The sequence below is a fragment of the Nerophis ophidion genome, linkage group LG20, assembly GCF_033978795.1.
Source record: "Nerophis ophidion isolate RoL-2023_Sa linkage group LG20, RoL_Noph_v1.0, whole genome shotgun sequence".
NCBI classification, from domain to species: Eukaryota; Metazoa; Chordata; class Actinopteri; order Syngnathiformes; family Syngnathidae; genus Nerophis; species Nerophis ophidion.
In genome coordinates, this window is record NC_084630.1 from 4,829,462 (window position 1) to 4,854,358 (window position 24,897).

The window sequence follows — 24,897 nt, forward strand, 5'->3', positions numbered from 1 at the left end:
CATGTATATTCATTAAAACACCTTCAACATGTGAACAAAAACGGCAAAATAAATATAAATTATATACTATATATATAAATGTATGTATATATTTATATATACATATATATGCATACATATAAATATATGATATGTGTGTGTATAAATGATTTGTGTGTGTATGTATGTGTGTGTATGTATATGTATATGTATATATGAGGTAGATCACCTCGACTTGGTCATTTATTAAGTAATTGATAAACGTTGAAAAACTTATTGGAGTGTTACCATTTAGTGGTCAATTGTACAGAATATGTACTGTACTGTGCAATCTACTAATACATGTTTTAATCAATCAATCAATCTATCAAATCAATGAATGCCTACTGAGGCGAAATGTGCAATTTTTTTCAATTTTATTTTAATGTACTATTATCTAATATATAATATTGTTTTAGTTGCTTAAGAGATATTCCTGGCTCTGAATTTGCTCATTGCTATTTTTATGTTTTTGTGCATTATTTCTTGCGGTAATCAGGTTACTCATCAGTTACTCAGTACTTGAGTAGTTTTTTCACAACATACTTTTTACTTTTACTCAAGTAAATATTTGGGTGACTACTCCTTACTTTTACTTGAGTAATACATCTCTAAAGTAACAGTACTCTTACTTGAGTACAATTTCTGGCTACTCTACCCACCTCTGGGTACCGCTGAGTACTGATTTCCTACCCTGTGTACTTTCAAGCGATGGACAGGAAGTGGTCTGCTTAATAGTGGACTAAACCGTGAAGCATCGATGTGGATGCGAATATTTAGACATACGAAACACACAAGACTGCCGATCAACGTCTTGACAGACTGCAAAAACTGAAATCTAAGTAAGAGTGAATATCTCAAATAAGGGTGACATTTGCTTGTTTTTTGTCTGATAAAATAATTCTTCTCACTTAGCAGATTTTATGTTAGAGTGCTTCACTTGTTTTAAGTGTTTTTGTCCTAAATGATCTCAGTAGGATATTACAGCTTGTTGCTGAGATTTTATGACCTATGTTGAGTAAAACATGCTTGAAACTAGAATATTAACTGTTTCAAAGCTGTGTCATTAACACTCACAAGTATCAAACTAAACTACTTTTTGAAGTAATTTCTTACTTCAAGCATGAAAAAAAAAATCATGATACCGAGCACATATCATTATGTCAAGATAATGGCACTAGCATTTACTTAATTTAAGAAGATTTTTCAACATATTGAGCAAAAAGGTCTCTTTTTGTCTACCAAGAAAAGTGCACTTATTAGTGAGAATATACTTATTTTAAAGAATTTTTGGATTCATTGAGGTTAGCTAAGTTTACTTGTTTTGGAAAGTCTTGACAAGCCGAATTTTCTTGTTCTATTGGCAGATATTTTTGCTTAGTTCAAATAAAATACCCCTATTTTTTTTTCTTGTTTTTTAACACTGACTTTTTCCAGTGCAGCCGGTGTGGAGCCTGCTGAAGTTGTGTCACGTCAGTGGTGTGAAGACCCGCAAATCACCCTGCCTGCATCTCTGCATCTGTTTTAAACACGACACCTTTCACGGATTACGTGAAGTCGTGAACGGAGGAAGACGAGGGCAGGAGATGACAACAGCACTATGCCATTGTTCAGTAGATATGAGAACATACGCTTGAAATAACAATAATGCACTTCAGGTAATAAGGAACTTTACTGTATTAAACAAATTAAATACTTATATGGTATAGCTCGGTTGGTAGAGTGGCCGTGCCAGCAAATTGAGGGTTCCAGGTTCGATCCCCCCCGCTTCCGCCATCCGAGTCACTGCCGTTGTGTCCTTGGGCAAGACACTTTACCCACCTGCTCCCAGTGCCACCCACACTGGTTTAAATGTAACTTAGATATTGGGTTTCATTATGTAAAGCGCTTTGAGTCACTAGAGAAAAAGCGCTATTTAAATATAATTCACTTCACTACTCCCTGTTGCCCTTACGTTAAAAGAAACACTATTAACCAGTGATGTACAAAGTGCGGCACAAAGCTATTATTGGGCCCACACCTAGTTTTATATTATTGTAAAAATAAAATTGGGTTATTCCCAGAGCCCAAAAAAAGTCTAGAGAGAGTTTTCTATTCCGGCTCCCGGTAACAGTTAGAGATGCTACCTCAGGAGAAGCATTTAAGTTCCACCTTAAAACTCATTTGTATACTCTTGCCTTTAAATAGAACCCCCTTGTAGACCAGTTGATCTGCCGTATCTTTTCTGCTCTGCCCGCTAGAGATGCGCGGACAAGCAATTATATCATCCGCAACCGCATCACTAAAGTCGTCATCCACCCGCCACTCACCCGAACCAACATTTCATCAAAGCCACACCTGCCCGTTGTTATACATCTAATATAGACGATGCAAGGCATTAGTGAGGTTAGAAAGTGTAACTCCCTCCAAATAGCACAGACAATGGTTTTCTTAAACTGATTTATTTGAAGGCTTACTTTCCCTTCAAATTCACAGTGAAAACTGTAATAAATAAAGCACGTTACAAACGTAAAAATAATAACATGCACAGCATGTGGATCAAACATTTTACCAAGTAAAATACCAACAAATGACAAATACTTAGTTGGCCATACCCGGAAGTAGCTTCCTTACATCCGTCGACAGACCAAACGACACACTCCAAAATAAAAGTATGCCCACATACTGTTTGAAAGAGTGCTGCTCGTTTTTCGTATGTGGGTAACAACATTTAACTATTTATAAATGGTTGATTTCTATAGGCTAGTAAGGTAAAGTGTTGTAGCTGACAAGTTTGGGCTACCTTGCTTCTGCAGCCTTCATCAGAGGTGTCACGTGATGTTAGCGTGACGTTGTCCGTGACGTGATATATGGATTGTACCATCAAGAGTTGTCAGGTACAACACTTTACCTACTAGCCTATATAAATCAACCATTTATAAAAAATACAGGTCAGTAGGCTAAATGAACCTCTTCAACATAACATTTAACTATGTATAATGTAGCGGCTGGCTACGGGGTGTTAGCCAATGACTTTGGCTGGGGGGCGGGACTTCCGGGAGAGATAGGGAAGTGACGTTATCGACAGGAAGTGAGAGTTCGAGTTGTCCCGAGAAAAGCGTTAGCGACATGAGAGCTGTTGTGTGGTTGTATTACATCTTGTGCAATAAAGACAAGACAAACGAAGAAGTTTTATGAGCCTACATTCTTGGGATTATTACAATATATATTTCCGAATTGGTTCAACCGCCACCCGCCCGAATCTATTTAAAATCTATTTTTTCGTCATGTCACCCGCCCGACCCGCAGTTTTATCCGCGGACTTTGCGGTTGTGACCGCAAACCACGCATCTCTACTGCCCGCCTCTCCACAGATGAAGCGCTAGCTGTTCAAAGTCGGGACCCGGGATGGACCACTGATCTGTGCATCAGTTGGGGACATGGCTGTGCTGCTGACTTGTCTACATTCAAGATGATGCCCTGCTGGCCCTACTATGGATTAGACTCTCACACTATTAACTAGATTCACTCGACGTCCAATGCACCGGTCGCCCAGGGGGATCCCCAACATTTACGGTACCCTCCAAGGTTTGTCATTGCATCCCATTGGGTTGAGTTTTTTTCTTGCCCTGATGTCGTTGTGGCTTGTGCAGCCCTTTGAGACACTTGTTATTAAGGGCTATGTGAATACCCCCACCCCCCATGACCCCAAAATGGATACGCGGTAGTAAATGGATGGATGGATGATTGATTGACGGTTATTAATGGCTGAACTATTACAAATTATTTGACATCTATACCACAAAGCTTATAGACTTACAATAAAGAGGGGGTCGCCAACCTTTCGTTCTCGAAACAGGCACACATCTCACACCCAAGCCACACCATGATGCACAAGACCATGATACACTGTCTTGTTTCGCAAAAGTAATTTGCGTGACGTGCAAATCCCAATAAATAAATCAGGTTGCTGCATTGCATTAAGCCTGGCTGCAGCAACCCGTTTAAGCACATGGGGCCTTGGACTTCTGTAAAGTTTGGATATTATTTTTCTGTCTTACACTCAGGAGCGACTTGTGTGAAATGATTAAAACGTTACCATAAAAAATCTAACAGTATCATTTATCTCATTCACGTAGGAGACTAGACGTATAAGATTTCATGGGATTTAGCGATTAGGAGTGAGAGCTTGTTTGGTAAAAGTATAACATGTTCTATATGTTATAGTTATTTGAATGACTATTACCATAATATGTTACGTTAACATAGCAGGCACCTTCTCAGTTGGTTATTTATGCCTCATATAACATACACTTATTCAGCCTGTTGTTCACTATTTATTTATTTTAAATTGCCTTTAAAATGTCTATTCTTAGTGTTGGGTTTTATCAAATAAATTTCCCCCAAAAATGCGACCTATATGTTTTTTTCCTTCTTTATTATGCATTTTTGGCCGGTGCAACTTATACTCCTGAGCGACTTATACTAGGAAAATTTGGTAATGTTTAAACCAAAAATAAACAAAAGGTGAGCGCCCCTAAGAAAAGGCATTGAAGCTTAGGGAAGGCTATGCGGAACAAAACTAAAACTAAACCGGCTGCAAAGTAAACAAAAACAGAATGCTGGACGACAGCAAAGACTTACTGTGGAGCAAAGGCGGCGTCCACAATGTACGTCCGAACATGACAATCAACAATGTCCCCACAAAGAAGGATGAAAACAACTGAAATATTCTCAATTGCAGAAACAAAGAAGATATGGGGAATATCGCTCAAAGGAAGACATAAAACTGCTACAGGAAAATACCAACAAAAGAGAAAAAGCCACCAAAATAGGAGCGCAAGACAAAAACTAAAACACTACACAAGGGAAGACTTATACTCTGAAAAATACGGTAAGTTTTAAAAACAAAAAAACACCATCATAAATACCAATATAAAATATATAGAGCCATGAATGTTCAATAATAGGTTGCTTGAATCAAATGAAAAGTATAATATATCTACCGGTATATGTGGCAGTATCGGACAATGTTATGTACAGTATGTAGTGCATTCAAGTACCCTTGATTAAAACTGGAAACATAAGTAACTCCTTTTTAAAGAAACGGGGATACTTAACTCCTAAGATATGCACTAATAATATATCCATAATAATAACATATTATTATGATTCGTATTGGCAACAGTGAATGGGAGTGTGAATGTGCGATGAGCTGGCGACTTGTCCAGGGTGTAAACCGCCTTCCGCCCGAGTGCAGCTAGGATAGGCTCCCCGGCACCCCAAAAGGGACAAGCGGTAGAAAATGAATGGATGGATTGATCCATTGATGATAATTTATGTGTAGCAGCTAACTAATCGCTACACTCTAAAGTAAAGGGACTCTTGACGGACGTATATTCAACTTTAAGTGAATAATAACTGGGCTGTGTACCATCTTTAAAAAGTAAAAAAATAATGTTCATACTAGTGTTTGTAAAAAAGCTGGTTTCAATCAAATCCATACAGTATTTGTTTAAAGATGTAAACATATCAAGTGTATGTTTTTTTCCAAACACATGCAAAAATAATGTATTCATATATAGATAGGGAGATAAATAGAAATAGCGATGGACAAAAATACAGAGTGGAATAGAGAGAGTAATAGATAGATAGATAGAGAGAAGAGAAATAGAGAAAAAAGGTAAATGAGATAGTGTGAGACAAATAGAGAGATAGAGGGAGATGGAAATAGCGAGAGAGAGAGAAAAATAGAGAGAGCTAGAGATCAACACATATATATAGAGAAATAGAGAGAGATATAATATCTGCTAATCAAGGGTGTTATATCAGTACTGTGTGTCATAAGTGGAAAAAAGGGGCCTGTATTTACCTGCAGCGTCCCACAGAGCACAGTGCAATTGGGTCTCCCACCACCGCAACCAGCGACTGAGCTCTTGTGATGGCTGTGTTAAGCAGCTTGTAGTTGGACAAAAATCCATAGTCCAGGTCCTCCGTGGAGTCCTCCACTAGCTGCTCTTTCCTCTTGATGGCCGTCTGCTTGTGCTTGCATGTATGCCGCGTCCGCACCGTGCTCAGAAACAGCACCCTGAACTGCTTACCTGTAAGAAGGTGCTTTGGTTGAGTATATCAGACCTTCAAAAATGTAATATCCTTGTTGAGAAATGATCACAGACACGTTTACCTGTCGTTGCTATAACATTTAAAGGCCTACTGAAAGCCACTACTACCCACCACGCAGTCTGATAGTTTATATATCAATGATGAAATATTAACATTGCAACACATGCCAATACGGCCTTTTTAGTTTACTAAATTACAATTTTAAATTTCCCGGGAGTTTTGTCTTGGAAGCGTCGTGTAATGATGACGTGTACGCAGGACGTCACAGGTTTTTAGGAAGCATGATCGCTACGCACACACACAGGTAAAAGTCGTCTGCTTTAACGGCATAATTACACAGTATTTTGGACATCTGCGTTGCTGAATCTTTTGCAATTTGTTCAATTAATATTGGAGAGGTCACAGTAGCAAGATGGAGTTGGGAAGCTTTTAGCCTTTAGCCACACAAACACACGGTGATTCCTTGTTCAAAAATCCCGGAGCTGAAACTTTCCTATGGATCAGAGCGCGGTCAAGAGAACATGGATCGCAACCGAATGTCAGCCAGCAGGTTTCGGTGAGGAAATTGTGGTTAAAAAGCTGAGACATTGGCGTCAAGACACCCGTGGACTAACCCCTCTGACTCTCAGGTAATATTAAACTCACTAAAACACTAGCAACACAATAGAAAGATAAGGGATTTCCCAGAATTATCCAAGTAAATGTGTTTAAAAACATTGGAATACGTCCCAATGCTATCGCGTTTTTTTTTTCTTCCTCGTTTTTTTTTTTTTTTATAGCGCTATATGCTATCAATATCCTCAAACACAAATCTTTCATCCTCACTCAAATTAATGGGAAAATTGTTGTTTCCTCGGTCCGAATAACTGTTTTTGTTGGAGGCTCCCATTAAAATCAATCTGAATATGTGAGGAGCCCCCACACTTGTGACGTCATCGTCTACGACTTCCGGTAAAGGCGAGGCTTTTTCAGGCGAACTTTATCGTCGATTTTCTCTACTAAATCCTTTCAGCAAAAATATGGCAATATCGCGAAATGATCAAGTATGACACATAGAATGGACCTGCTATTCCCGTTTAAATAAGAAAATCTCATTTCAGTAGGCTTTTAAAATCAAGTTTTCCATAGTATCTTTTTCTCATGCTAAATAATTAATTAAAATTTTAAGGAACTGCAAAAACTGCACTCACAATCTGTTTGTCATAGATATCAACTGAACCCTTTAAAAGGGAAACAGCATTTTTTTTTTTATCAACTGTGGCTTTCATCCAAAAACCTTATTTCAGACAAGAACAGATATATGAATTTTAAACAGTTGAAAACTGATAGTAAGAGGCAGCTACAGTAACAATACAGGTGATGGGGTTATGATCTAGTTTGCCAATAAAGCACTCTAAAAACCTCCAACACTGTTTTACACACATGTTGTAATTACCGTATTTTCCGCACTATAGGGCGCACCTAAAAACCCCAAATTTTCTCAAAAGCTGACAGTGCGCCTTATAGTCCGGTGCGCCTTATATATGGACCAATATTGAGCCACAACAGGTCTCGCAACTACGGTAAGCAGCCGCCGACTTCATTTTCCCCGTAGAAGAAGAAGCGCACTTCTTTTTCAACGAGAGTCAGGTTATGAATCTGATGCCAAAGGATCTGATTTGAAGCACTTAAGTGTTTAGACTGGCAAAAAAATCTGATCTGTCACTTGAAGGCAAAAAAAATAAAAAATCAGATTTGGCCTTTGAAGCCTGTGGCTTACAAGACGGTGCGGTTAATTTTTGGACTTTTTTTCACTGACGCCATGAAAGAGTAGAAAAAACAAACAGCCAATAAGCTTAGAAGGTGTGCTATGGCGCCATCTGTTGGACAAGTTCACTCACTACAGGTGCTGCAGTGTCCTTCCAGTAGCGTTTTTTTTTTTCTTTCCCCCAACCGGAGTGATGTTCCGTCTTCTAGCCGTCCATATTGTATCTACTTGCATGGATTCTTCATTCGTCACTCCAAGCAATGGTTGTAAGTATATAACTAAAAATATGCTTACACATTTACAAGTGTCTGTCTTAGTATTAACTTACAAATGCAATCTTTTTGTATCATTTCACTTTTACAATTTCCGCAGTAAGCCGTGGAGTTATTGATTCCGATTAGTCGATTGGAAAGCTAGCTTCCACAGCTCGTGGGTCAATAAATGGGCTGTACTTGTATAGCGCTTTTCTACCTTCAAGGTACTCAAAGCGCTTTGACACTACTTCCACATTTACCAATTCACACACACATTCACACACTGATGGAGGGAGCTGCCATGCAAGGCGCCAACCAGCACCCATCAGGAGCAAGGGTGAAGTGTCTTGCTCAGGACACAACGGACGTGACAAGGTTGGTACTAGGTGGGAATTGAACCAGGGACGCTCGGGTTGCGCACGGCCACTCTTCCACTGCGCCACGCCGTCCCCACTTATTAATGCCTTCTTATGCATGGCCTTATAATACAACCAGTAAGCCATTAACTAATGACGATGACTTCTGTTTTGCTTGAACAGCTGTTTTACTGCCGTATTAAAGACACTGTTTGGAAACAAGTTATGTAAATAGACATACATTTTTCTATGCAAATATATTCATTTAACAACATATATACTGTATTTAAAGCTTATATAGCCCGGTGCGGCTAATATATGGAAAATATTTTTTTGCCCTAAAATTTAGTGGGTGCGGCTAATATGCGCAAGTGGAGGGGGGCGCGGCCCGCGGGCCTGCAGCAGATTAGGATGTCCCAGGACCGGCCTCGAAGTCAGCGACAGGTGCGTAGATGGCCCAGGTGGGCCTTATTATCTAATCACCTCTCGCTCTGTTCAAGCAGCAGCCGGGGAGGAGAGAAATAGTTGGAGCTGGGGTGAGAGCGCAAGAGAGATACTTTGTGCTGAAAAGCAAAATAATACAAAATAAACCAGTATTGCACCATGAAACGGGCTCGCATGGAAATGCTTGGTGGTCTGGAGGACCCACTGGAAAGCGACTTCCACTGCACTCTAGTCTTGAAAATACGGTTATATTTACAGTATTTTGACTATTTCAAGCATTACGACAATTTCTTTCTAAAGTGCATTGATTTAACAGAGCGCTATTAAGCTATGTCCGGCCCAAGCCTGTGTACTCTGCGGCCCTCTCCATTATGTAGTTGGAATAGCCCTGCCCTATGGTGAGCAAATATTTGGCTCTAGAGGTTGCTGATGAATCTTACAAACAAACTCCTCCTTGCATGACAAATTTCAAAATCAGGCATAAACAAGACTACCGTCTGTGTCTTTGCGTCCAAGTGTGATTAATAAGGGAGCCAGCGATTTGTAGAAAGCATCTGGGTGGAAAGCAAGTGGAAGGTGCAAGGGAGAGAGACTGGCTGAATCTCCTTTACGGCTTATAATGGGAATTGATGAAAGTCAATGTGACCACTGGTAACTGCAGTGGGAAATGCTAAAGAAGGATATGCAGTTCTTTCTCCCAAACTGAAAGTGGCGATAGGTAAAACTTTAATAAAATATATTAACAAAGGCCTTTGGGATGTAAGTTTGTTTGTGGCTTTTACGTAATGACCATTACAACTTGACAGAAAGAAATAGTCAGTGCACAAGTAATTAGCAGTTTTTGCAAAAAAAGACTAAAAATCATAGCACACAAACTTTGTGGGCTGCATTTACAACAACATGATCTTTTTAAATGGCAATAACCATCATATTGATGCAATCACATTTAAATTCAACAAGACAGAGGAAAGTGAGTACGATAGCTTATATTCAACACAAAAGATAACACTTTAGTACGGGAAACATATTCACCATAAATTACTTGCTTATTAACATGCAAATTAGTAACATTAGCTCTTAATTAGTCACTATTAAGTACTTATTAATGCCTTCTTATGCATGGCCTTATAATACAACCAGTAAGCCATTAACTAAGAGTCTTCATAACCTTAGAATTATTGCTTATTAATAACCCTCATATGTTCTCCTAGTGTCCAAATACCTCTAAATTAAGTCTTTGTTACTTAGAATATGTTCCCCATACTACGTGTTACCACACAAAATACCGTAGTAGAAGGCGTTCACTCACCCTGGACATTGAGAACTCTCTCCACGCTGACCTCATGCATTCTCTTCTTTCTGAGCTCAGCACGGATGCGAAAGACCTGGTCAGAATATGGCGAAACCACTCCGATGCTACCCTCGTCCAGCTTGCCCCAAGCTACCGGCCATTTCTTGCGCAACTCCTCCACTCGCTCCACAATCTCAAACACCTGTGGAACAAAAAAAGAAACAAATTCTTAGATAGTAGGCCTTTAGGCAAGCAAGTAGCGGACAAAACTGTTTTGATTTTAAGCAAATGTTCTCACTATCTACACGAATATAAAGGACTAAACACAGGTTGCAACTACGATGGTATTTGGAGGGGGGTTAGCGTTTGAAGCCGAAAGGAGGATTTATATGGTAAATGCCACCAAGGCATTTAAGGTCATAAAATAGCAAACAGGGTAAATCTGAAAATAGATCTTTTGTAAAGCCTCTGAAGCAAAAAGCGTTTTAGTGAAAACCACAATTTTATCAATCTGGGCTGTTGTAAATTTAATGTGTCTTTTTATAATCTAGCAACATTACATTTTATCATGACCAAGGGTTTGGAAGCTTAAGGAAACAATTTATTGCACTTGAAGCTAAGCCTACAAAAAACACCACTAGAATTTAAACAGGCACTATTTTAATGATGTCAACAGATACTGTCTTCTGTCAGCATGGTCACTTCTATGGCATTGTTGACAAATGGAGCGCATTATTAAAACATCCGTGGCAAAGCTGAATGAAATGAGTGGAAATAAGGGTCAGCGGTCAATCTGAACGAGTCAGTGAATCATGCAGTAACAGACGTCTTCTAGATTAAAGGCATGGGATTCATGTTTAATTATCATTATCCTGACTAAGTTAGCCACATTAATCGTTTAAATCGATCAATTTGATTAGAAAAAAGCATTGACATTTATTTTGTGCTTCTATTCTTTTTTTATTCAATGAAAATGACTGTATGGAGTGCCAGGAACGAAAAAACTTGGGAATGTGTGTGTGTGTTCTGGCAATGCTTACTTAATGGGGACATGCCCCTGTTTACACAGTCACCTTTAGGGGACCTCTGATGGTATGGGGACAAAATAAAAGGGGCCCCTAAAAGGAAACCTTTTTAAATGATAGTCAGATCCATTCTGAAGATGCCTCAGTGATTTTTAAGTTTCGGCCCATAAAACATGTTTACTGATTAGTTTGAGTGTGAGACATTTGCACAGCAGCCCTCTAGTCGGGCTGTAGCTGGTACTGCACTCGCTGCTCTGCTCACACTTCTTCCGTTTACGTCTTTCAAATATTGGTAAAAAAAACAACTAATTTTCTTGAAAAGTGAAACATTTGTTATTCTGGTATTAATAGTACTGTGATTCTGTATAGTATCCATCCTTAGTTAAAACTAATACACTTTTCCAAAAACAAAATCTGGTTTAGTGTTCCTTAGGATGACATTTTCATACAGCATGATTATAAAACATTGTTACGTTAAAGTATGATTCACGTTCAGAAATTCCGTCCTTCTATATGTGGTAGTTGGAGTTGCAGACAACTTCATTACTGCTAACACGACAAGACCAAGAAAGTTTGATCACATTACGCCTGTACTGGCTCACCTGCACTGGCTTCCTGTGCACTTAAGATGTGACTTTAAGGTTTTACTACTTACGTATAAAATACTACACGGTCTAGCTCCATCCTATCTTGCCGATTGTATTGTACCATATGTCCCGGCAAAAAATCTGCGTTCTAAGGACTCCGGCTTATTAGTGATTCCCAAAGCCCAAAAAAAGTCTGCGGGCTGTAGAGCTTTTTCATTTCGGGCTCCAGTACTCTGGAATGCCCTCCCGGTAAAAGTTTGAGATGCCACCTCAGTAGAAGCATTTAAGTCTCACCTTAAAACTCATTTGTATACTCTAGCCTTTAAATAGACTCCCTTTTTAGACCAGTTGATCTGCCGTTTCTTTTCTTTTTCTCCTATGTCTCACGCTCCCTTGTGGAGGGGGTCCGATCCGATCCGGTGGCCATGTACTGCTCGCCTGTGTATCGGCTGGGGACATCTCTGTGCTGCTGATCCGCCTCCGCTTGGGATGGTTTCCTGCTGGCTCCGCTGTGAACGGGACTCTCGCTGCTGTGTTGGATCCGCTTTGGACTGGACTCTCGCGACTATGTTGGATCCATTATGGATTGAACTTTCACAGTATCATGTTAGACCCGCTCGACATCCATTGCTTTCCTCCTCTCCAAGGTTCTCATAGTCATCATTGTCACCGACGTCCCACTGGGTGTGAGTTTTCCTTGCCCTTATGTGAGCCTACAGAGGATGTCGTAGTGGTTTGTGCAGCCCTTTGAGACACTAGTGATTTAGGGCTATATAAGTAAACATTGATTGATTGATTGATTGATTTATGTCAGGGGTAGGAAACCTATGGCTCTAGAGCCAGATGTGGCTCTTTTGATGACTGCATCTGGCTCTCAGATAAATCTTAGCTGACAATGCTTAACACGATAGGTAATGAATAATTCCGCTGGTAATCACAATGTTAAAAATAACGTTCAAAATATAGAACATTCTCATGCATTTTTTAATCCATCCATCCTTTTCTACCACACCGGTTCAAGAAATGTTTTTAAAAATAATTAGAGACTTATTATACTCTAAAAATGTTGGTCTTACTTAAAAATGCACGCATTTAGTTGTATTCAGTGTTAAAAAAATATGATATGGCTCTCACGGAAATACATTTTAAAATATTTGACTTTCATGGCTCTCTCAGCCAAAAAGGGTCCCGACCCCTGATTTATGTGGTGAAACTTCCAATAAGAGGACATCTGTAGTGATGTATTCTGAGGATTATGTCATATTCAATTTAACCTTTTTTATTGATTTTTTTTCGTATTGCCTCACAGTACGAAGGTCCTGCAGTCCAGGGTTCAATCCCAAGCTCGGGATCTTTCTGTGTGGAGTTTGCATGTTCTCCCCGTGACTGCGTGGGTTCCCTCCGGGTACTCCGGCTTCCTCCCACCTCCAAAGACATGCACCTGGGGATAGGTTGATTGGCAACACTAAATTGGCCCTAGTGTGTGAATGTGAGTGTGAATGTTGTCTGTCTATCTGTGTTGGCCCTGCGATGACGTGGCGACTTGTCCAGGGTGTGCCCCGCCTTCCGCCCGATTGTAGCTGAGATAGGCGCCAGCGCCCACCGTGACCCCAAAAGGGAATAAGCGGTAGAAAATGGATGGATGGATGGTCCTCAGTAGTCACGTACAAACTTGTGAGAATTTCCAAACAGCACGTTTGGATGAAGTATGAAAGAAGGTAAGATTATTTAAAAAATATTTCCGCCATATGCTGCAGCCCTACATGAGATATAACACAAAATATAAGGAATTCCTTTTTATTATTAGCAGAGCAAACTACAACCTTAAACTAAAATAACAACAATGTATAGCACCAAGAGTTAAATATATATTAAACAAATATCTGTGAATAGTGTTCCACTGCTGTGTTCCCACAAGAGAGAAAACAGCTGCTTCAACTGAAATAGTTTTAAGGCCTCAAACCTATTGGACAGCTTAAAGGGGATCTGCACTTTCCTTGGAATTTTGCCTATCGTTCACAATCGTTATGAGAGACAATGACACGTCTTTTTAGGGCTGGGCGATATATCGATATACACCAGGGGTGCCCACACTTTCTGCAGGCGAGCTACTTTTCAATTGACCAACTCGAGGGGATCTACCTCATTTATATATATCATTTATATTTATTTATTTATGAAAGAGACATTTTTGTAAACAAGTTAAATGTGTTTAATGATAATACAAGCATGTGTAACACATATAGATGTCTTTCTTTCACAAAGACAAGAATATAAGTTGGTGTATTACCTGATTCTGATGACTTGCATTGATTGGAATCAGACAGTAATGATGATAACGCCCACATTTTCAAATGGAGGAGAAAAAAAGTTGTCCTTTCTGTACAATACCACATGAAAGTGGTTGCTTTTTGGCATCTAATTCATCCAGCTTCCATACACTTTACAAGAAAAACATTGGCGGCAAATTCCGTAGCTTGCTTGATTGACATTCACGGCACCCGAGGGTCTTGTGAGATGACGCTGGCTGCTGCCAGTTCATTATTATGAAAAAATGACAGAGAGGAAGGCGAGAAACACTTTTTATTTCAACAGACTTTCGCGCCGTCCCTTCCGTCAAAACTCTAAAGGCCGAAGATAGGAAATGTGCAGTCGGCCTTTAGAGTTTTGACGGAAGGTACGGCGCGAGAGTATGTTGAAATAAAAAGTGTTTCTCGCCTTCCTCTCGGTCATATTTTCATAATAATGATCTTGCAGCAGCCAGCGTCATCTCACAAGACCCTCCGGTACCGTGAATGTCATTTAAGTGACGTCTTGGTGAAGATTGATGATCACTAATTTTTAGGTCTATTTTTTTTAAAAGCCTGGCTGGAGACCGACTGACACACCCCCCCGCGGTCGACTGGTAGCTCGCGATCGACGTAATGGGCACCCCTGATATACACGATATATCGCGGGTTTTTCTCTGTGCGATATAGAAAAGGACTATATCGTGATATTCGAGTATACGTTCTCACGCACTTGCTTTTAGATGCTGGCATTACACTACAAACTCTTCACACTCCTTGTGTCGTCTTCTCGCAGACAGTAAGCGCACCTTCTTACATACGTCACATACTGTCACGTCATACGTCACATACGTATACACCCTCGCTAAGCAGAGAGGTAGCAGCATGGGTAACTTTAGCTGTGATGCTAGCGGAGCCGTGCGAGTGGTAATACGAGAGAAAGAAGGTGCGACTCTCGTAACAAATTCCCAAGAAAAACCGCAGAGGGTCCGTCGTCTGGCTTCAAGCGGGAAGATGCCGGATAGACAACTTTAATTTGTCAAGTGTGGGACACAAGCCTTGCTACCAAAAGTAGCATTACTGCTAATATGTAGCATCATTTGAAAAGTCACCTGCTAATAACTGTTTAATAAATACACTTAGTTGTGATTTCCTTCTTTGCATGAAAGTTTAAAATGAGTATATATTAATGCAGTATGAAGAAGAATGTTATAATGTAGACACATAGAATCATCATACTGCTGTGATTATATGTATCAAGTGTTCATTCAAGGCTAAAGCAAAATATCGAGATACATAACGTGTATCGCGATATGGCCTAAAAATATCAAGATATGAAAAAAAGGCCATATCGCCCAGCCCTAAGTCTTTTTTTTTTTTTAAGATGATAAAAAAATGCTTGGAAGATGCGGCTAATGGGAGTCACTGTAGTAGTCTTTAAAGCCCTCTAAGACAACCTTAAAACCCTCCATCAACGTTTAAATCTATATCTAATGTAGTAACAGACACGTTCATAACAATATCTCATATTTTCAATATTTACCGTATTTTGGTCATTTTAAGAATTGCCGAAACTAGTTCTAGGTGCATTTATTTTTGTTTCCATCGCAGTGCACTTCAGTCTTCTGGCAACAAATGTGTATCCTACTTCCGTAAACAAGGTGCGTGTGTCTTCTAATGATGGCAGACACGGTAACAAACAACAAAGACGACTATTTTTGGACAAATGAGGATTCACAACCTTATCTTTTTGAAGCTGAATATACAGAGGATGAACTGCTGCTTCTAAAAGCCAGAACAAATAAAGAGTGAGATGTTGGAGCAGACGGAAGCCAAGAGAGTGAGGTGAAAGTGACTCGAAGCTGCCAAATGTGGTATTTAAAGCCATGCTAATTTTGACAAAAATGGCATGCTTACCCAAAAACGACGGAAGACCAAACAGACAGCTGTCCATCGGGTGAGTCACACTTTGTATTGATCATAATACATACAGCATGTCATGTGTGTATCATGACAGACAGCATACACCATCCAATTAGCTGTGTACAAACAAAACACGAAACGCGGGCTAATACTTTACAGCTACTGTAAAATAATCCCTCATGCTGTTCACTCAGTACAGATTGGTGTTCTATCGCAACGTTGTGCATTACAAACTCAAACCGTGTTTCGTGTTAACGAAAACGCTATCTTATCTCTTTTTGTAGCTAGCTTTTACGGCTAATACCGTAGCATGTCGATGTGTTACAACGCTAGAAAAAGAGTTCAGTGTTCGCTCTTACAATAACAAGGTTGCTACAGCTTGGTTATTATAAAGGTTATGAAACATAAATGAGGCATTGTTGCGGGTTTTTGAAAGCATTTTTAAAGTGATTTAGAGGTAGAATTGAGCTGCATTGCCAGACACTAAAAACGAGACAATTTTTACATGTTAGAAAGCAAAAAAATAAAAAAAACGTCCTATCTTTCATTATGATTGTGAACAGAAGGCAACATAAAATAAAGTGCAGTTCCCCTTCAATGGTCTACTTTAAGAAGTATTCTATAGTACCTCAGCATTGTTGTAGTAGGCAGTGCTGTTCTTCTCCTGGACATCTTCTCCTCGTGCGGTGAAGAATGTTAGAGGGTAGAAGTCCTTATGAGAAGGCTGCTTTCCACTTGCCATCAGCTTACCATCATAAAACAACTCTGACGTGTAGCTGTAGTATGAAGACAGACGTAGGAGAAACAATCCATGATTTATACTGAAAATTTAAGCAACTACATCCCTTTGCTAATCATTCATTCCAGCGAGCTGAGGGCTCACACCTACTTGATAATTGCTTCATGCGAGCGGTAGTTCTCGCACAGAAGGATGCGGCAAGGGAATTCAGAAGAGTAGTGCTCGTACAGTCGGTCCAACAAGGACACGTGCAGGTTTCGCTCCCGGGCAAACTCGCTGTACACAAATGGACTGAGCTGCATATCAAAAAAAAAGAAGACAACAATCAGAGAGAAACAACCAACCACTTATTCACGGTTAATTGACTTTTGTCTGCTGCATGTCTATTGTGCCCTGGACCACTGATCCCTAACCACTTAATGTGCTGTGAGAGAGCATCTATTTATCAAAGTGACTTTATTGTTCGCAAACGTATGATTTACTTACTAGAAATAATGTATGCTTGCACATCCATCTTTGCCAAAGCCATACTGACAGAACAATAAATGACATTATACTTTATGGCAGAAGGTATACAACCCAGTGTTTGTCAACCGCTGTGCCACAGCACCGAAATATCTAATTTCACCTATTTCGGTTAAAAATATTTTTTGCGGACCAGTAATTCTAGTCTGCAAATGATGTGTTGTTGAGTGTTGGTGCTGTCTAGAGCTCGGCAGAGTAACCGTGTAATACTCTTCCACATCAGTAGGTGGCAGCCGGTAGCTAATTGCTTTGTAGATGTCAGAAACAGCGGGAGGCAGAGTGCAGGTAAAAAGGTATCTACCCTATTTTTCGAACTATAAGTCCCAGTTTTTTTCACACATAAGGAGCGACTTATGTGTAAAATTATTAAGACATTACCGTAAAATATCAAATAATAATATTTAGCTCATTCACGTAAGACACTAGACGTATGAGATTTCATGGGATTTAGCATTTAGGAGTGACAGATTGTTTGGTAAACGTATAACATGTTCTATATCCATCCATCCATTTTCTACCGCTTATTCCCTTTCGGGGTCGCGGGGGGCGCTGTTCTATATGTTATAGTTATTTGAATGACTCTTACCATAATATGTTAGGTTAACATAGCAGGCACCTTCTCAGTTGGTTATTTATGCCTCATATAACGTACACTCATTCAGCCTGTTCACTATTCTTTATTTATTTCAAATTGCCTTTCAAATGTCTATTCTTGGTGTTGGATTTAATCAAATACAATTCCCCCAAAAATACGACTTATATGTTTATTTCCTTCTTTATTATGCATTTTCGGCCGGTGCAACTTTTACTCCGGAGCGACTTATACTACGAAAAATACGGTAATGTTTAAACCAAAAATAAACAAAAGGTGAGTGCCCCTAAGAAAAGGCATTGAAGCTTAGGCAAGGCTATGCGGAACAAAACTAAAACTAAACCGGCTGCAAAGTAAACAAAAACAGAATGCTGGACGACAGCAAAGACTTACTGTGGAGCAAGGACGGCGTCCACAATGTACGTCCGAACATGACATGACAATCAACAATGTCCCCACAAAGAAGGATGAAAACAACTGAAATATTCTCAATTGCTGAAACAAAGAAAATGAGGGGGAATATTGCTCAAAGGAAGACATGAAACTGCTACAGGAAAATACCAACAAAAGAGAAAAAGCCACCAAAATAGGAGCGCAAGACAAAAACTAAAACACTAAACAAGGGAAGACAGCAAACAAGTCAAAATAAGTCAGGGTGTGATGTGACAGGTCGTTACAGTACACCTACTTTGAGACAAGAGCTATATTGAATCATGAAGTCATATCCAACAATTGCGACAATTACTTTTTACTGTCAACTGTTTTTTGTTTTTTTTAATGATTTCTGATGGTGGTGTGCCTCCGGATTATTTCAACGCTAAAAATGTGCCTTAGCTCAAAAAAGGTTATAATAAATGGGTTGTACTTGTATAGCGCTTTTCTACCTTCAAGGTACTCAAAGCGCTTTGACACTACTTCCACATTTACTCATTCACACACACATTCACACACTGATGGAGGGAGCTGCCATGCAAGGCGCTAACCAGCACCCATTGGAGCAAGGGTGAAGTGTCTTGCTCAGGACACAACGGACGTGACGAGGTTGGTACTAGGTGGGATTTGAACCAGGGACCCTCGGGTTGCACACGGCCACTCTTCCACTGCGCCACGCAGGTTAAAAAACCCTGATATAACCAACCCATGTATCCAACTGTTCATACAAGTCACGGTGGTGTGCCGTGAGATTTTTTTCAATTTAAAATATTTGCCTCTGCTTAACTACTAGAAACTCACTATTTAAACCAGGGGTTTCCCATTACGTCGATCGCGAGCTACCAGTCGACCGTGGGGGGTGTGTCAGTCCATCTCCAGCCAGGCTTTTAAAAAAAAATAGACCTAAAAATTAGTGATCATCAATCTTCACCAAGACGTCACTTAAATGACATTCACGGTACCGGAGGGTCTTGTGAGATGACGCTGGCTGCTGCAAGATCATTATTATGAAAATATGACCGAGTGGAAGGCGAGAAACACTTTTTATTTCAACAGACTCTCGCGCCGTACCTTCCGTCAAAACTCTAAAGGCCGACTGCACATTTCCTATCTTCACAATAAAAGCCCTGCTTCATGCTGCCTGCACTAACTAAATACAGAGTCTCGGCAAAACAGGCGTGCACAAGCGATCCCTCAGAAAGCTGGCGTGCACATCACTTGTGCACGCCAGCTTTCCGAGACTCTTATTTTGTTAGCGCAGGCAGCATGAAGCAGGGCTTTTATTGTGAAGATAGGAAATGTGCAGTCGGCCTTTAGAGTTTTGATGGAAGGGACAGCGCGAAAGTCTGTTGAAATAAAAAGTGTTTCTCGCCTTCCTCTCTGTCATTTTTTCATAATAATGAACTGGCAGCAGCCAGCGTCATCTCACAAGACCCTCGGGTGCCGTGAATGTCAATCAAGCAAGCTACGGAATTTGCCGCCAATGTTTTTCTTGTAAAGTGTATGGAAGCTGGATGAATTAGATGCCAAAAAGCAACCACTTTCATGTGGTATTGTACAGAAAGGACAACTTTTTTTCTCCTCCATTTGAAAATGTGGGCGTTATCATCATTACTGTCTGATTCCAATCAATGCAAGTCATCAGAATCAGGTAATACACCAACTTATATTCTTGTCTTTGTGAAAGAAAGACATCTATATGTGTTACACATGCTTGTATTATCATTAAACACATTTAACTTGTTTACAAAAATGTCTCTTTCATAAATAAATAAATATAAATGATATACATAAATGAGGTAGGTCCCCTCGAGTTGGTCAATTGAAAAGTAGCTCGTCTGCAGAAAAAGTGTGGGCACCCCTGATTTAAACAGTTTCTGAATGCAGTTTCATCCAGATATATTTCATAAAGATTGTTCTATAACTCTGATAATGGTCAGATAATGTGCAGCTGTGCAGTGACTGTGAAGTACAAATGGAAACAGTGCACTGCGCTGTTTTAATTCAGCTTTTCTTCGCTCAAAACACAGTGTGCACGAGTAATTAAAACTATTTTGCCATAGACTTTTGTGGAGGCTTCATTCGCTACCTACTGGTAATCCTCAACACTGTCAAGAAAGCAGGAGAGGAAGATATAGGGTTTTGATTACATCTGTTGTCTTGGAAAGCTTAACGGACACCCTGAATTCATTTTATCTGTAGCGGAGATGCACTATAGCGGTGTTTTTCAACCACTAATGTGCCGCGAGATATTGTCTGGTGTACCGTGGGGAATTATGCAACTTCACCTAATTGGTGCAAAAAATATTTTTTGCAAATCAATAGTTATAATCTGCAAATAATGTGCTGTTGCTTAGTGTCCGTGTTGTGTAAAACTCAGCAGGGTAACCACGTAATACTCCATGTCAGTAGGTGGCAGCTGGTAGTTCATTGCTTTGCAAAAGTCGGAATGTGTCGGGTGAGACGAGGATGGTTTGTTGTGATCCAATATGCAGACCACAACGAGAGGCACCGTGCAGGTAAAAGGTATGTAATGCTTGAACCAAAAATGAAAGAAAGGAAAAGGCAATGGCTATGCAAAACGAAAGTAAAACTGAGCTGGCTACAAAGTAAACAGAAACAGAATGCTGGATGACAGCAAAAACTTACGGCGTCCACAAAGTACATCCGTACATGACATGACAATTAATGTCCACACAAAGAAGGATAGCAATAACATAAATAGCCTTTCTTGCTAACCCAAACCAGGTGCGAAGAATAGCGCTCAAAAGGAAGACATGAAACCGCTACAGGAAAACACCAACAAAACAGGAAGGGCCGCCAAAATAACAGCGCAATACAAGAACTAAAGCACAACACACAGGAAAAAACCAACAAACTCAAAATAAGGCACGACGACCTGGTGGAGTTTAATTTTTTTTTAACGTTTTCTGCCGGTGGTGTGCCTCCGGATTTTTTTATGAAAAAAAATTGTGCCTTGCCTGGTTGAAAAACACTGTTCTATAGAACAAAGAACCCCTAGCTGTGGTCAGCTGATTTAAAACAAACGCATGCATATATGACTGAAACATGAAATGTTAGGACCAGCAAGTCATACAAAAAAAACCTTGCTTTTAAAATTATGACAGTAAGGACATTTCTCTACCAGGGCAAATCCAAATGAATATTGTGTCTTGGTACTCACCTGCATATGGTCTCCTGCCAACACAATGCGGGTGGTACTGCTCGCTAAGGCAAATGGCATGATGGTCTCACACTCCATGGCCTGAGCAGCTTCATCCAACAAGATATGAGTGAACAGGCCTGAACAGAAGGTATAAACAACAGTTACATTCACGCAAGTATATCATTTAAAGGGTGCAAAACTTAACATATTTTATTTGTAACACTTTTCAATCAAATAAATCTAAAATTGCGAAAGGGCAAACAAGATGGATGAAGTGCTGGTTGTCCAGAATCGGGACCCGGGGTGGACCGCTCGCCTGTGCATCGGCTGGGGACATCTCTGCGCTGCTGACCTGTCTCCGCTAGGGATGGTCTCCTGCTGGACCCACTATGGACTGGACTCTCACTATTATGTTAGATCCACTATGGACTGGACTATCACTATTATGTTTGATCCACTATGGAGTGGACTCTCACTATTATGTTAGATACACTATGGACTGGAATCTCACTATTATGTTGGATCCACTATGGACTGGACTCTCACTATTATGTTAGATCCACTATGGACTGGACTCTCACTATTATGTTAGATCCACTATGGACTGGACTCTCACTATTATGTTGGATCCACTATGGACTGGACTCTCACTATTATGTTGGATCCACTATGGACTGGACTCTCACTATTATGTTAGATCCACTATGGACTGGACTCTCACTATTATGTTAGATCCACTATGGACTGGACTATCACTATTATGTTAGATCCACTATGGACTGGACTCTCACTATTATGTTAGATCCACTATGGACTGGACTCTCACTATTATGTTGGATCCACTATGGACTGGACTCTCACTATTATGTTGGATCCACTATGGACTGGACTCTCACTATTATGTTGGATCCACTATGGACTGGACTCTCACTATTATGTTGGATCCACTATGGACTGGACTCTCACTATTATGTTGGATCCACTATGGACTGGACTCTCACTATTATGTTGGATGCACTTTGGACTGGACTCTCACTATTATGTTAGATCCACTATGGACTGGACTCTCACTATTATGTTAGATCCACTATGGACTGGACTCTCACTATTATGTTGGATCCACTATGGACTGGACTCTCACTATTATGTTAGATCCACAATGGACTGGACTCTCACTATTATGTTGGATCCACTATGGACTGGACTCTCACACTATTATGTTAGATCCACTATGGACTGGACTCTCACTATTATGTTGGATCCACTATGGACTGGACTCTCACTATTATGTTGGATCCACTATGGACTGGACTCTCACTATTATGTTGGATCCACTATGGACTGGACTCTCACTATTATGTTGGATGCACTTTGGACTGGACTCTCACTATTATGTTAGATCCACTATGGACTGGACTCTCACTATTATGTTAGATCCACTATGGACTGGACTCTCACTATTATGTTGGATCCACTATGGACTGGACTCTCACTATTATGTTGGATCCACTATGGACTGGACTCTCACTATTATGTTAGATCCACTATGGACTGGACTCTCACTATTATGTTAGATCCACTATGGACTGGACTATCACTATTATGTTAGATCCACTATGGACTGGACTCTCACTATTATGTTAGATCCACTATGGACTGGACTCTCACTATTATGTTGGATCCACTATGGACTGGACTCTCACTATTATGTTGGATCAACTATGGACTGGACTCTCACTATTATGTTGGATCCACTATGGACTGGACTCTCACTATTATGTTGGATGCACTTTGGACTGGACTCTCACTATTATGTTAGATCCAATATGGACTGGACTCTCACTATTATGTTAGATCCACTATGGACTGGACTCTCACTATTATGTTGGATCCACTATGGACTGGACTCTCACTATTATGTTGGATCCACTATGGACTGGACTCTCACTATTATGTTAGATCCACTATGGACTGGACTTTCACAATATTATGCTAGACCCACTCGATGTCCATTGCACCGCAGATGTCACCCACAAATGCGGTACTCTCCAAAGTTTCTGATTTTTATCCGACTGGGTTGAGTTTTTCCTTGCCATGATGTGGGATCTGAACCGAGGATGTCGTTGTGCAGCCCTTTGAGACACATGGGATTTAGGGCTATATAAATAAACATTGATTGATTGATCGAACCTTAGCTATTAAAAGCGGATAAGATACTAATAAGCTTTCTTAAAGTTAAGTGAAGTGAATTATATAGCGCTTTTCTCTAGTGACTCAAAGCGCTTTTACATAGTGAAACCCAATATCTAAGTTACATTTACACCAGCGTGGGTGGCACTGGGAGCAGGTGGGTAAGGTGTCTTGCTCAAGGACATAAAGGCAGTTACTATGATGGTCGAAGCAGGGATCAAACCTTGAATCCTCAAGTTGCTGGCACGGTCACTCTACCAACCGAACTATACAGTCTTTAGGAGTACCAAGTCCTGGACCTCTGCTAATATGTAATTATGTATATATTTAAGAGCAAAGAATTGTGTGGAACATCCACTGTGTCTCAACTTTTAATTTCTAAAAAGCAGTATTTTTCTATCAGTTTGGAAATTGAGTTTTCTCATAAAAGTGAACTCCCATGTTAATAATGTAAATGCCTCGCAAAGTGACGTTGAGCGTCGCTGGCTTCATCTTTTCCGGGTGATGGCAGCTTATAAAGTAGCTTCGGTGGTCATCGGGTGCTTTCCCTCGGCACGCTGCACCTTGACCGGGTCTGTTTTGGTTTGGAACGCTCGAGACAAACGTGGCCCGCTCGAGACAAACGTGGCCCGCTTTAACTCCGCCAGAGGTTATGTTTTCGCCAGGATTTGTTTGTTAGCAACGTAACTCAAAAACCTATGGCCGGATTCATAAAGAAAATACAAAACAATTTCTCTTATTTACTACGAAGTGGAAGACACTCCACTTCCTGCTTCGTCTTTCTCTCCTCTTTACGGCGCTCTACACACTTCCATTGGCGCAGGGGATTCTGGGAGATAGTTTAGACAAGCCAAAGCAAAAGTGCCAGAAAAAATACACTTACCAAGTTTTTGTAGGATACTGGCATTACTGTGAAGATTTTGAAACCGCAATATCTTCCAACATTGTTACATACCTAATCCCAACACAAGCATACATCTTCAGAGCAAAACTTCATCAATTCCATGTATGTTGAAACTGATGCTTGACAAATACTCAGACATCGAAACATCATTAGAATAGACTAAACATCATTTAAAATATAACCGTGACCATCTTTTGAGTATGCCAAGGCATGGCTTAGACCAGGGGTGCCCATTACGTCGATCGCGAGCTACCAGTCGACCGCGGGGGGTGTGTCAGTCCATCTCCAGCCAGGCTTTTAAAAAAAATAGACCT

General features: G+C 40.2%; 1 protein-coding gene across 3 annotated transcripts in view; it reads right to left on the reverse strand.

Moving 5' to 3' along the window:
• The window catches only part of helz (helicase with zinc finger), a 143,022-nt gene that overhangs the window by 31,312 nt on the left and 86,813 nt on the right, over positions 1–24,897 (reverse strand). For all 3 annotated transcript variants that reach the window (XM_061880351.1, XM_061880349.1, XM_061880350.1), the window contains exons 19-23: positions 21,508–21,626; positions 16,925–17,070; positions 16,664–16,811; positions 10,231–10,414; positions 5,870–6,098 (exon numbers count right to left, since the gene is read on the reverse strand). In XM_061880351.1, coding sequence (XP_061736335.1) covers positions 5,870–6,098; positions 10,231–10,414; positions 16,664–16,811; positions 16,925–17,070; positions 21,508–21,626 — 826 coding nt within the window. The remainder of the gene's footprint in view (positions 1–5,869; positions 6,099–10,230; positions 10,415–16,663; positions 16,812–16,924; positions 17,071–21,507; positions 21,627–24,897) is intronic.